The 12,388-nt window shown below is 42.1% G+C and overlaps 1 protein-coding gene across 3 annotated transcripts in view; it reads right to left on the bottom strand.

The window, feature by feature from the left end:
- SLC25A24 (solute carrier family 25 member 24) overlaps window positions 1–6,108 on the bottom strand; it is a 39,461-nt gene extending 33,353 nt beyond the window's left edge. For 2 of the 3 annotated variants that reach the window (XM_069789455.1, XM_069789454.1), the window contains exon 1: window positions 5,766–6,108. In XM_069789455.1, the coding sequence (XP_069645556.1) occupies window positions 5,766–5,951 (186 nt within the window). In that variant the 5' untranslated portion in view covers window positions 5,952–6,108. The remainder of the gene's footprint in view (window positions 1–5,765) is intronic. The other variant, XM_069789453.1, reaches the window with a different exon arrangement.
- Between the last annotated feature and the right edge of the window lie 6,280 nt (window positions 6,109–12,388).

Genomic DNA, 12,388 nt, shown 5'->3' with positions numbered 1-12,388 from the left:
CATTTAACCTCCAGAAATCCAACACAACACTGCATTTTGAGCAAAACAGTAATTTTCACTGCCTCCAAAGACCTCCCAACTTGTTCAAATGCTGCATTCATATTCATTCACTTGCCTTCCAAAGGATACTGCCAACACATAAACAGTACCCAAGCAGGCTCTTTACACCTGCCACAGACAGACACTAAGAGTCCCCCATTCCAGCACAGCAGCCTTGCACCCTTGGCGGTAGCAGACGCTCCCCTTCCTGTTCTTTGTCCTGAGCACCACTCTCCCCTGTCCTGAGCACCACTCTCCCCTGAAACAGAAAAGCAGCAGTCTTCTCACTGGTGCATTTCAGGTAACAGAATCGCTATAAAATGAGCCTAAAAAGGAAGATATGCAAGTCATGAGTATGCTCTCCAATATGCCTTGCAAAAGTTGCTTCCTCAGGACCTGGATAAACTCGTCTCAACTCATAGCTATGAATTAGATTCCAAGAATCTGAAACAGCATAAATGGGAGATGCAAACTATCCCCTGTACCTTCACTCATCATTCCTTGCAAGTTACACTGGTATTTTTTACTTTGAACGTACTTGATAGACTAAGTTTTTCCATTAAATAAGACTACTCTGCTACAGAGGCATCCCCACCTTACAGTCATCTTAAAAGATTTACCAGTTTACCTTGTTTGTTTACCTGGGACATACTGCAGCCTCAAGACCAGGACTGAGCAAAGCATTTCAACATGCAATTAAGAGATGTTATAGAGGTGGGGGTTCCCATATTTGGTGCCTGGCATTCTTGCACTCTGCAGCAGCAAGAGGAAGAATTAATCATTCACTGTACCCTGACACTGTTCGGAAAAAACCTATCAAGTTAGTATTAAAAAAATTCATTTTATCTCCTTGGATGTTTAAAGTGTTATGAAAACAAACTTTTATTCATCTTGCCCTTTCACATGGAGACTTAGAGACTACAGCACATATCAGTTAAAAGCTTCTGAAGTTGTAGATATTGAAATGAAATAGTGACTCACAAGTTCACTTACAACTCGTCAGCTACATTACTGAAGACATTTGTGGTATTTCACAATGAAGTCCCCATAATCAGACATAATCGTAACACCTATTATGACCTGAAAAGCAAAGTTTAAAGGAACTAAGTGGGTCCAGTTTTCTACAATCACATCTGTTTTGGTAAAAAGTTTAAGATGCCTGTCTACTTTAAATGTATAGTACCAGTTTTTGGCATACTATTAAGGTGAAAGAAAGCTTCATTTCACATAAAGAATGACATACAGACATGAAAGTACTGAAGCTTATAAGACTGTGAAACTGCATATCACATATGATAATAATTTCTAAGAGTAGATATCATGTGATTGAAAATGCCCATGTTTCTTCTAAGAAGTTGCCGAAGTAACTAGTGCTTTTTGTATGTTTCTAGCCAAGCTTTGATGTAACGAAGAGACTTCAGTTAACTTGGTCTACTAGCCTTCAAATTTTGCCATGCAAGAGAAGTTACCAACATTAAGAAAAGTGCAAAAACCTGAATAAAACAGTGGAGAAATATTCAAGGACATGTTTAGCTCAGTCACTAAACAAGTATGTGCTTTCTGGACTAAGAACAGCTACGCTAAGTTCAAGCTCTGAATCACTATCTAGCTGTAGTTTTTAGAGGCCAGAGAAAAGCACAGCAGGAAAACAATGCGTGCCTGGCCCTGTTCTCACCCCTCCTCTCACACTGAGACACAGCACTGTAACACAGCACAGGGGCCTGCCTTGCTTGACAGAATTCTGAATTTTCTTTGGTTTAAATGCAGCAACACACTTCAAGTGTTCTGAGTGTTTTTAGTCTTCGTTGGACTAAAATTTTCATAAACACAGTCGATTACTCTAAATAGGCCATATTCTGATTGCTGAGAATTTAGTCTCTTTGGGTCCCGTTTCCACCACACAGAGGTGTCTCATCACACTGTTTCTTTATCTAAAGGAGCCTTAACATAGCCAGACTTAAGTCAAAACCTGACAGAGTCAGTCCAAATAAGATCATCATACTGTTTCCCGAATGTAGTTATTCATTTCAGTAACATCTTTCTACTCCTAGCTCCAGGACTCGATGTATAAATAGTACCTGAATTTGAATGCTTGGCTGTTCCTACTGCAAACTGAAGCTTGAAATATGGGGTTCGCCTCCTACAGGTTTACTGTAAGGATTGATTGCAACAGAAGGAGAGGGTGAACAAAAATAGTACTTCATACAACCACTCACACCATTTATGGTACTCCCGCCTAAAAGACTCACAGCATTCTGAAGACACAGGATGAGATCATTTGAGATCTGATCCCAGCATCTATTTTGTGTCTCTACTGGACAACTCCTCTAATCAAAGTGAGCATACAATAGCTGTTAATGTTGCTTGTAGAGCGCCATTTGATACTGTCACCACATTGAATTCCTTCTTCCTAGGTGTTGACGTATTATGTCAGGAATCTTCTGTAAAGCTTTGCAAAGTTACCCATTCCTGGGGGGTAATAGACTACAATATAAAACAGGAGTCATCCTGGCAGCCTCTAAGCAGCGCACATTTCAGATTTTCCAGTGGTTTACTTTTGTCTGTCACATACTGACAGAAGGCAGGTCAAGTAGAACACAAAGTCAGGAGCTTCTGTCATGTTGTACTATGATGTCTTGCTATGGGGAAAAAATTATTCTTCCTTAGACGGACATGCAACCTACCTCCAAAGCTTACCACATGATTTCACATCAATTCTTGTATCTACAATGTTACTTCACCTAAAAGAGTGTCTCATCAAACCTTAACAAAACTGCCAAGACAACCGATGAAAAGTGAAATAAAAAGAGCATACCAATAGTCTATTACTCAAATGGATAGCAGCTTCTTTTAAAGACACACTTATTCCTTCTAGACAGGAATTATATTTCCAGAGAAAAGAGGAAAGTAATACTAGTAGCCCAAACACTAATTTATACCGTGAAGATGATGACTTAGGATGAACCAACTGACTTTGCAGTGAAACACAGTAGCACTCGCATGGTCCCTTACCAGGAGTTAACCAGGAAGCAGCTATGGTCCCCAGAAGTATGGTGACCAACACTCCCATGTATGTGGATTTCACCCCATGCGACGGAAGCCAGCCCTCCAAGAGTATTTTTGGAAATCTAACCCAGACCTCCATCTAGAACATAACAATAGTGGATGGCCTGAGACCCCATCCCGGCCATGAGGCACCAAAGCCTATGATATCCCAACTATGTTGGCAGGGCTGAGCAGTTCAGTAGCTAACACTTTACCACATTGTGTAATATTTCCGCATCTCATTTCCTCACTCATTAGTTATTAGTAATTATAAGACTACTTCTGCCTCTCCAAACCCAAATATTATGATTCAATATCTGACTTCATTAACAAAATACCTTTTTACCAAGTAGTAAAAAGACATTTTACTGAATTTAACATCACTTTAGAGCTTGAAGTGAAGTAAGTGGCAGAAGGCAGCTTTGGGCTGCAAGGAAGTACAGGAAGCAGATTAGCTACACAAAGACAGGAAAGAAGCTGGAGGCAAGTCTTACTGAGGCTGTCATTATAACAAGTCTAGTTATTAACAGTTACATATAACTAGTCTAGTTTCTAGTTCAAACTGTGCCCACCATTAAGTTTAAAATAGTGAGTATACAGAAGTTTCAGTGCATTCCAACAATTCTTCTACCCCTCTCAAATGTGGAATATGACTCATGGTTTATTTTGTTTACTCTGTGTTTCTTAAGCAACTAAGACAGCCAGCTCCTGTTCTCCATTACATCCAGGTAAGTCTAGCTTACCTCTATTATTTCATGGGTTTCACTTCCAGTTTATCCTGTAGCAACTGAGAATAATTTGACAGATACTCAGATGTGCACTATTAATGAAAGGCACCACACTAATCTTGAGAAAGAACTTGGAACTTCAATTCTAAGTTACTCAAAACTTAAAAAACATGCCACATGTCTCAGGGCTTTCAGTGAATTATGGGGGAAGACCACCCTTGTCAAATGCCAGAAAATTAACTGGTCACCTGTTCCCCTGTTGTTCAATGTAAGTAAAACCCCCAAATTGTTACAGTCAAACTGGTACAACAAGTTTTCAACAATGTGTATATAATGTGTGACTGAAGTTCGCAACTAGCATACTCTTAATATTGACAACTCTCATGGATAAGCAAACAGGCCAAACTGTCCCTCCTTGATACACCAAAAACTGAGAACACAAAACATACTTATTGTAAAGATGATTTTTACCAGAAGCAATATTGAAGTGAAAGCATGCTGTCATTTATGCTCTCACACAAGCACCATTCAAGACGCCTGCTGGATACTTTTCCATTAAGTATATGAGACAGAGAATTAAATATACCAAGAAGAGGTAAAATAGACACCAGATAATGAGACCATGGGAAAGAACTGGCAGTGTCCCACGATTAGTATGAGGTCACTGAAACTGAATTACTGACTCAACATATCTCTTAACACTGTACTCAAATTTTAAGTTTACTTTCCTGAACCTCTTTCAGAAAGTATGCAACAGCTATTACAGGCACGGCAGTGCAATGCCATCTAACCATTCTTTACACTGAAATAAAGAACAGGACTGTTACAGTAATAGCTCCAGCACAGATCTCAGCCTAACTGAACCTATGCATGCCTTTTCAGCACAGACTTGCCTTACCACACAAATACTTATGCCCACAGCATCCTGCACTAAATGAGTTTATTATTCTGAAAGCCTGGGGATTACTGAAAACTACTAGGAAAAAAGAAGTTTCTCTTCCAGTTACAGGTCAGAATTGCTAGTCTAACTCAGCATTGCACTAGAACACTTGATGACTCAAGTTTTACTGACTTGTGAGGTCACAACATTGATAACAAGAGACAGAGGAATGTAATAGTCCAACCTGATCACTGCAGAATCCACAGCACAAAGAGTGTGTGCTGTTTGTTTCACGGTTTGATGGCTGCTGTCACAAGTGTGCATTTTTAAACAGAAGGGTCTTGATATCACACAGCTAATGCCAAGAAGAATAATTTCCACGTGTTCATGGAGATCTAGCGTCAATAACTAGTTCTGATATTGCAACCTACTGTTATGCAGATTTACTTACCTGCTGCCCAAAGTAAACCTTAATTTATTCTGACCTAGATTATACAAAGGCGGAGTGACGGACAAAAGCTGTAAATTACCATCCCTTATCATGCTGGAGGAAGAATATGCTATCTATCGGACACCACGCAACAAAGAGTCAAAGGAAGTAAAGAGTCAACGCATGATGAATATACCCGGCCGTGCCCACTTGGCAATAGAACTGCCGACAGCTGTACATAGCGTTCACACTCGGGATCCTTCACTTATAACCCTGAGGCGTGCCAGTACAATACAGCCCCCGGAGCAGTCACGGCGTCCCCGGGAAGCAAAAAGGCAGGCCCGAGGCCGACTTCATCCAGGAGCGGCCCGAAGCCCCCGGATGCGGCTCCCGGCTCGGCAGCAGCCCCCGTCGCGCCGCCTCGGCGCCGGGGCCAACAAGGCGAGCCCCAGCCGGGCAGCGCCTCATCCCTCACGGGGCGGCCGGCAGGGTGGGGCGGCCGGGCCGCCCCTCGCCCTCCCCACGGCCGCGGGGTGCCGGAGAAAGGCCGCTCGCCAGCGGCTGCTCCTCCGGGAGGCAGCGCCTGGGGGAAGCGGCTGAAGACCGGGAAAGGGCCTCCGCCGCGCCCCCGGCCCGCTCTTACCTCCTCCGCCTCTTTTCCCAGGGGGATGCCCATGGCCCGGAGGCCCGTCTGGAGCTCGGCGATATCCACCCTCCCATCTTCGTTGAGGTCCAGCTTCCTGAAGAGGTTAGCGTACCGGGAGTCGCCATCCCTGCTCCCGTCGCAAGCGGCCGCCGGCAACGCGAGGCCTCGCAGGAGCTGGAACATGGCGCTGCCGTGCAGCACAGGCAGCGGGACGCTCACCCCTCGGCTCCTGCGGGCTGGGCGCGGACAGGAGGCACCGCCTGTGCTGCTGCCAACGCCCGCAGCTGCCAGAGGAGGAGCCGAGCCGAGCCGAGCCGAGCCGGCCCGGCCCCGCCTCAGCGGCGAGGAGGAGGAGCGCTGAGGCGGGGAGCGCTGAGGCGGGGAGCGCTGAGGCGGGGAGCGCTGAGGCGGGGAGCGCTGAGGCGGGGAGCGCGCCGCGGAGGGAAGAGGGTGGGCGGCAGCCGCAGCCCCTCAGGCGCGCCTCAGCTCTCCTGCCCGCACTTAGACGGTTGTATCCAGCTAAACGTTTCCAGTACAAGTAGAGAAGTACCAACAACGCTTCGAAAGACCTAATTTGGATACTTTGGCTCATTCTAGTCACCACCAGTTGAGGTCTGGGTTGAAGCTGTGTGAAGAGCCCTTAGTCTAGGGGCAATCTTTGGCCTAATAGAACAAAGACTAGAAGAGGAAACTTCTAGGTTTTTTGCTTCATAAATAAATCAGTGGGGTAAATGTAAAAGGACACAGCTGGTATAAGAACAAATGGATAGAAAATGTCAGCAAGGAGGCTCTCTGTGAGAGAGCTGCAGTGAAAACAAGAGCCGCTGAATTGAGTCTTGCTTTCCCGGTGCATTTCAGCCTTGTAGTGGGAACTTAGTAGCCTTGCCCAAAGCATAATTAATAAAGCTAATGGTCTACATTGCCTGACCATAGACTAATTAGTGTTTGAAAAAGGGCTAGACGCTACTATGACTTGCCTACACAAAGACTACCTGCTTGTGTTATAGGTTCACTGAATAAGTGGGGTGGAAAGGGACCTCAGGGACTCTGTAGTCCAACCTCCTGCTCGAAGCAACCTCAGCCATGAGCTCAGACCAGGTTACTTAGGTCTTTTTTCAGTCTTGAAGACCTCCAAGGATGGAGACTGGACAACCTTCCCAGGCAGTCTGCTCTACAGCCTGACTGTCCTCACAGGGAGGAAGCTTTTCCCTTTTGATCTACTCTGAGCTGTTGCTCATTTCAGTTTGTGCCTGCTGTCTCTTATCTTCCCACATGCCCCATTACAAGGACCCTGACCCTACTTCCTTTATAGACTCCGTAGGTACAAGGAAGGTGGAGGCCTCCTTTTAGGTCCCCACAAAGCCTTCTTTTATCCCAGTTGAGCAAACTCAAGTTTCCTCAGCCTCTCCTCACACAGCAAGTGCTCCAGCCCCCAGACATCTTGGTGGCCCCTTGCTGAACTTGCCAGTTTATCTACGTCTTTCAGGTACTGAGGAACCCAGAACTGGACTAGAGTGTCTAAATACAGTCTAGCTTGTGCAGAATAGAAGGTGATAACCACTTCTCTCCATCTGCTGGCCATGCTCATGTTAATACAGCCCAGGATGCTGCTGGCCTTGTTTACTACTAGGACACACTGCTGGCCCATGCTCAGCTTGCTCCCTGCCAAGACCCCCAGGTCCTCAGCAGAGCTGCTCCCTAGTCTGTATTGTTGCAAGGGGCTATTCCTTCCTATGTGTGGTACTTCACGTTTGTCCTTGTGGAAATTCATAAGGTCCCTGTCACCCCATTCCTCCAGCCTCTCTGAATGGCAGCCCTGCACTTGAGCACACCAGCTGGTCCCCCACAGTTTGGCATCATCTGGAAACTTGATGAGAGTATACTCCACTGCCTCCACCTAACTGATATAGAGGTTAAACAAGACAGGTCCAAATATAAACATGTTACTTTGTTAGTACAGCTAACTTTATGTATCGGAACAAGCAGAGTCTGAACATACTTCACTTCTTTCTGGAATAAGGAAAGTGAACATTGCTGAGGTCATTGCATTCCAGTGATATAATACTGCTAAATAGCATGGCCTTTGATTCCGTTTTTCTACTTATACCATCATCCTTACATCTTTAATAAAGTACAGTGACTGCAACATTCTCTTTTATCACTAATCAGAACATGCACATAATAACTATCTGTACTAGTTATTGAATACATAGAAATATGACATAAGAGGGAAAGAAACAGTGCTACCTTAAGCTCCCATTGCATATCACTAGGTTTCTAATATCCAGCATTGTCATTGTGTAATGAATGGGTTAACTTTGTTCATGAAATCGAGAAGGGGGAAGAGACATATTGAGAGTTAACATATGCCTTGTGTAATTAACAAAAACTTGCTTAAGTGATGCGTGAAGGTCACGGGGAGGAAAGCAATGGCTGTAAGTTACTAGATAAGGGGGAAGAAAGCAATGGCTATAACTTACTAGATAAGGAGAGGAAGGACAACAGCTGCAATTAACAAAGACTGTATTTCTCCACATCAAAAGACATTCTACATCAAAGGATACTCATCCTTGAGAAAATCTACCGAATCTACATAGTAACAGACCTGCACAAGTGAAGAAAGAAGAAGCAGGACAAGGCGGAGACTTACAAGAAAGGGGTACATGAAATGTATATAAGGCATGTAACGGTAACATAAAGTTGCGGGCCTGTGGCGGAGCATTGCCTCCCCGGCCGCCCAGCGCTGTTTTGCTCTCTTATTGCTTGCTAATAAATTTGATTTTTTTTCAATGCAAATTGGCTCCTCCAATTTGTCGCGAGTGTTTATAACAATTGTCTGAGGTGTTGATGAAGTACAGTTATTTTCTTACATGATGAATATCATACTAAATACTGTACTTCTGTATTAACACCATGTCTGAACTAGAACCACTCAAAAATTAACACCAAATACCTGAAGCATACACTTAAATTGACCTCAGACAGTTTTACCCTATATTGTGTGCTAATGTCATGTAGATGTTCAGCATCACCTAATCATTTCCAAGTGATCAATAAAGCTATACACAAGCACTCAAGGAACCTGCAGGCATTGAGTGTTAATATTTTTCCTAGCAGTATAATGACAGACACCACATTTTGGTAACCACTTCAGGGTGAATAGGGACATATTATATATACACACACTTAAAATTTTTTTATTAATCAAATATAACTTACTTTAGTGGCAATACATACAAGTTTGTGAACTGATCAAGTATCTGCTGTAATTTACCTGCAGTGTGGGTTGAAAGCAATGTCTGATGGGGGAATGATTGACTAAAGTAAGCGGCATAAATAAATATCAAGACAAGAAAACCTCAATGGAATACTGACATTTTTTCTAAAAACTCTGTAGTTGTCATTAACACGTGTAAAGTTCATGTCAATAGTCCAAAATTCAAGGTAAAAGAGGAAGAGTTGCACTTGTTCGTCCTAAAGCAAGAAGGAAGAACAGATAGTTTTTGGCAGGTTTGGCTTTTGTAAGTGCATCCTGCACAGTTATAATTTACACAGTGTGTGTCATACTGTTAGGAGTTGTGTAGGAAAAGTAGGCCACAGAAAACAGGCAAATAATAGAGCTTGATGGTTAGACAACTCATATTTGCAAACAAATTCTGCTTTGACTTGCATGCATGGCAGAAGGTTGGAAGTACACGTTGTATTTCATTGGTCCAACTGTTTAACCATGATGTGACTACAGTGAAACTCATTTTTCATTGAGTGATTCCAGATTTGCACTGGTCTTCCTGAAAATGGACTAAGTAGCATAGAGCTGTGCAGAGGGTTTAAATAACTTTAGTATGGCTGGCTGATACCAGTAAGAAAAGTGGGTAAGTCTCAGATACTTTACATATATTGATGGATAGACTATTAGATACTCATCTGAGTAAGCCATTGCCCTTGTTGAAAGTTACGAACACTAGTTTGGCCTAATTAACCTACTGCAGTGACATCTGAGACAATGACCACAAACACAATTCTGGAGCTCTGCCTCAGTTACATCTCTAACAAGAAAATATGTGCTTCCTATTATTTGGAAGCTAGCACTACCAAAGCTATGACTTCTACAAATGGTCTTACAACAGGTTTTGGGGCTGTATCATTTATAGAGTCGTTGTTTGTTAAAAAGGAGTTTTGAATAAGCCATCACCTTGCACTCCAATTTTTACCTTGCTTGAAGGAACTGCAGAGCTGCAAAGGACATCCGAGTCAAGAAATATCTTTGCCCAATATACGCACCTAAAATAAGATTTTTCTTTTTAAAATTCTGTAACATTTATATTATTTGTATTGAGTATTAAGGCTTTCTGATATCAACACTGATTAGTATCAAAACATCAAAAACATATCAAAAATACATGCATTTAACTCACTAAACCAAGAGCTTTTAATTAGTATATATATCAATACATGTACAATAAATGTTTAAATTATATCAATACTGTCCACTTAGAGGAAGTGCTATAAATACCACAAAACCTCAGAGGCTAGATGCAGACTTGATATATTTTATTGATAGGCTAAAAGATAATTCAGCTGAATTGCATCATTCAGTGTCTGCTCTAGATATTGTAGCTCTTTTTCTGTGAGCAAGGAAACACTTCATAATAATATTAAAATTACGAAAATAGTCTACTGCATGAGCCATAAGTCACTTCTGGCTTAAGTCCAGGGACTGCAGTGAAGTTGAGTAATTTTTAAATGATGAAATCAAATCCAGTTTGAAGTTGAGTAGTTTTTAAATAAAATCAAATCCAGTTAAAAAATTGTCATCTTAAGTACATCCAGAAGTTTTATGTCACCTGAAGGAGCAATTGTCAGGACACACACAGGAGGATGTAATTAAACACCACAAAGGCAATAAGTATTTCAAAGGCAACAAAGTTCAGTGTTTTTTCTTGTTTTAGGGTAAAATGAATACTTGCTCCACTGTATAGATGTAATTAGCTCAAGTTTTAAACTGTCATTATAAAAAAATTAAAAACAAATATATTTTGGAATCTTACTATCATATTATAACAAGCTATACCATAACAATTCAGAGTCTTTTATTATTTTTCATATTTTTCCTCATTGGTGCTTGTCTTTTCTAGCACATGGCATTGGACTGGTTTAAGCATGAAAAAGGAATTATGTCTTAATTCAGAAAGATTGGTGCTGTAATACAGGTAAATATGGTTTACAAATTAAGAAATCATGATTTAATATTGTCAATGGAGGTTAAGCTGGGTATGCTTCAGCTGTGTTCTGACTTGTCCTGTGACACATCACCATTTTGGAGGTCACAGAACACCACACAGGACTAGGGCTGTTACCTGAGCTTTATTTACAGCACAGCTTTGAAGAGCCATACCACATGAAGACAGTGATCATTCAGAGGGTAATCAGAGAGACTGCTTACATGGGTTTGTACTAAACATGTACAAGCATATTTGGAGGACCGTGACTTCACCACATGTTTCTTAAAGCTGCCTGAGAAGTGTCGTGATTATGGAGTTTACTTACCCACATTGCATTTAGCTCCCACTGAGCTGACTTCGCAGTTGAATTTAGCTTCAGACATCCAAATCAATCTTTTTCATGACCAAGATAGAGTGCTTACAATTGACTGCTGCTGGAAGCACTGATCTGGGTACAGGCTGTAGCCCAGACCTTACATCAGTTCAAGAGCAGTGACCCATCTAAAGCCAAACCTAGGAAATGTTTCATTTTTTTCTGATGCCACTACTCCCAGGAAAAAGAACTACAGGTCAGAAATACAAGTGCCCAGCAGGGAAATGGTGCTGCAGAAGACAAATAAGCCAAGCAGATGAACACAGGTCACATGAGTGCCACCTCCAACAACAATATGTACCCTGGTGCTCTGTAGGATTTAAAATCCCAGAGACCTGGGCTTCACCTCTCCATAAAGCAAGTTCCATATTAACTCCTGCAGTTTTGTGACTGAAATCTTATATTTTTCAGGAGAGCAAACAGCTTTTCAATTATTTGTTTTATCCTGGTGTAACAGTGATATTTTGAAAAACACTGATTTTTCTTAAATCTCTGAGGTTTTGTACCTGCTTGAGTAATACCCAACTTCTTTAAAGATTTATTAATTTCTCCTAAAATAAGACTCCAGTGCTTTAAACTTGCAGAAGCTTTACATCAATGACAACACAGGATTGTTACATTAGCCACAGTGTTTATCCTTTTTTGAAAAACTCTTCTGCTATTTTAAGAATCTTTTGATTAAAGGTTCTAAATATATTTAGAAATCTATACTTCTGACACTTTTGACTTTGACTCTTACTGATCAAGAAGGTTATACTCAATATAGAAGACTCTCTCAAGTCACCAGTTTCAGAAAGTAACTATATCCCCCAAAAGAGTTAGGCTTTTTTGAACAAGGATTGCATCTGAATCAAGCCTCCTAAAGTCATTGGGCAACAACCCCTTTATTCTAGCAGCTATCACCTCAGGATGGCAGGGCACAGGAAGGGGCCAGCTTTCTCCCCAAGAGCAAGAAGCCAAATGTAAGAACAGGGCCCTTACCAGGAGGGCAGGGGTCTCACCAACCAGGGCCCACCCTACAATAC

This window comes from Haliaeetus albicilla, chromosome 8 (genome assembly GCF_947461875.1).
Source record: "Haliaeetus albicilla chromosome 8, bHalAlb1.1, whole genome shotgun sequence".
In the NCBI taxonomy this organism is placed as follows: domain Eukaryota; kingdom Metazoa; phylum Chordata; class Aves; order Accipitriformes; family Accipitridae; genus Haliaeetus; species Haliaeetus albicilla.
Note: the sequence above shows the minus strand (reverse complement) of the source record. Positions and strands in the feature narration are given on the sequence as shown.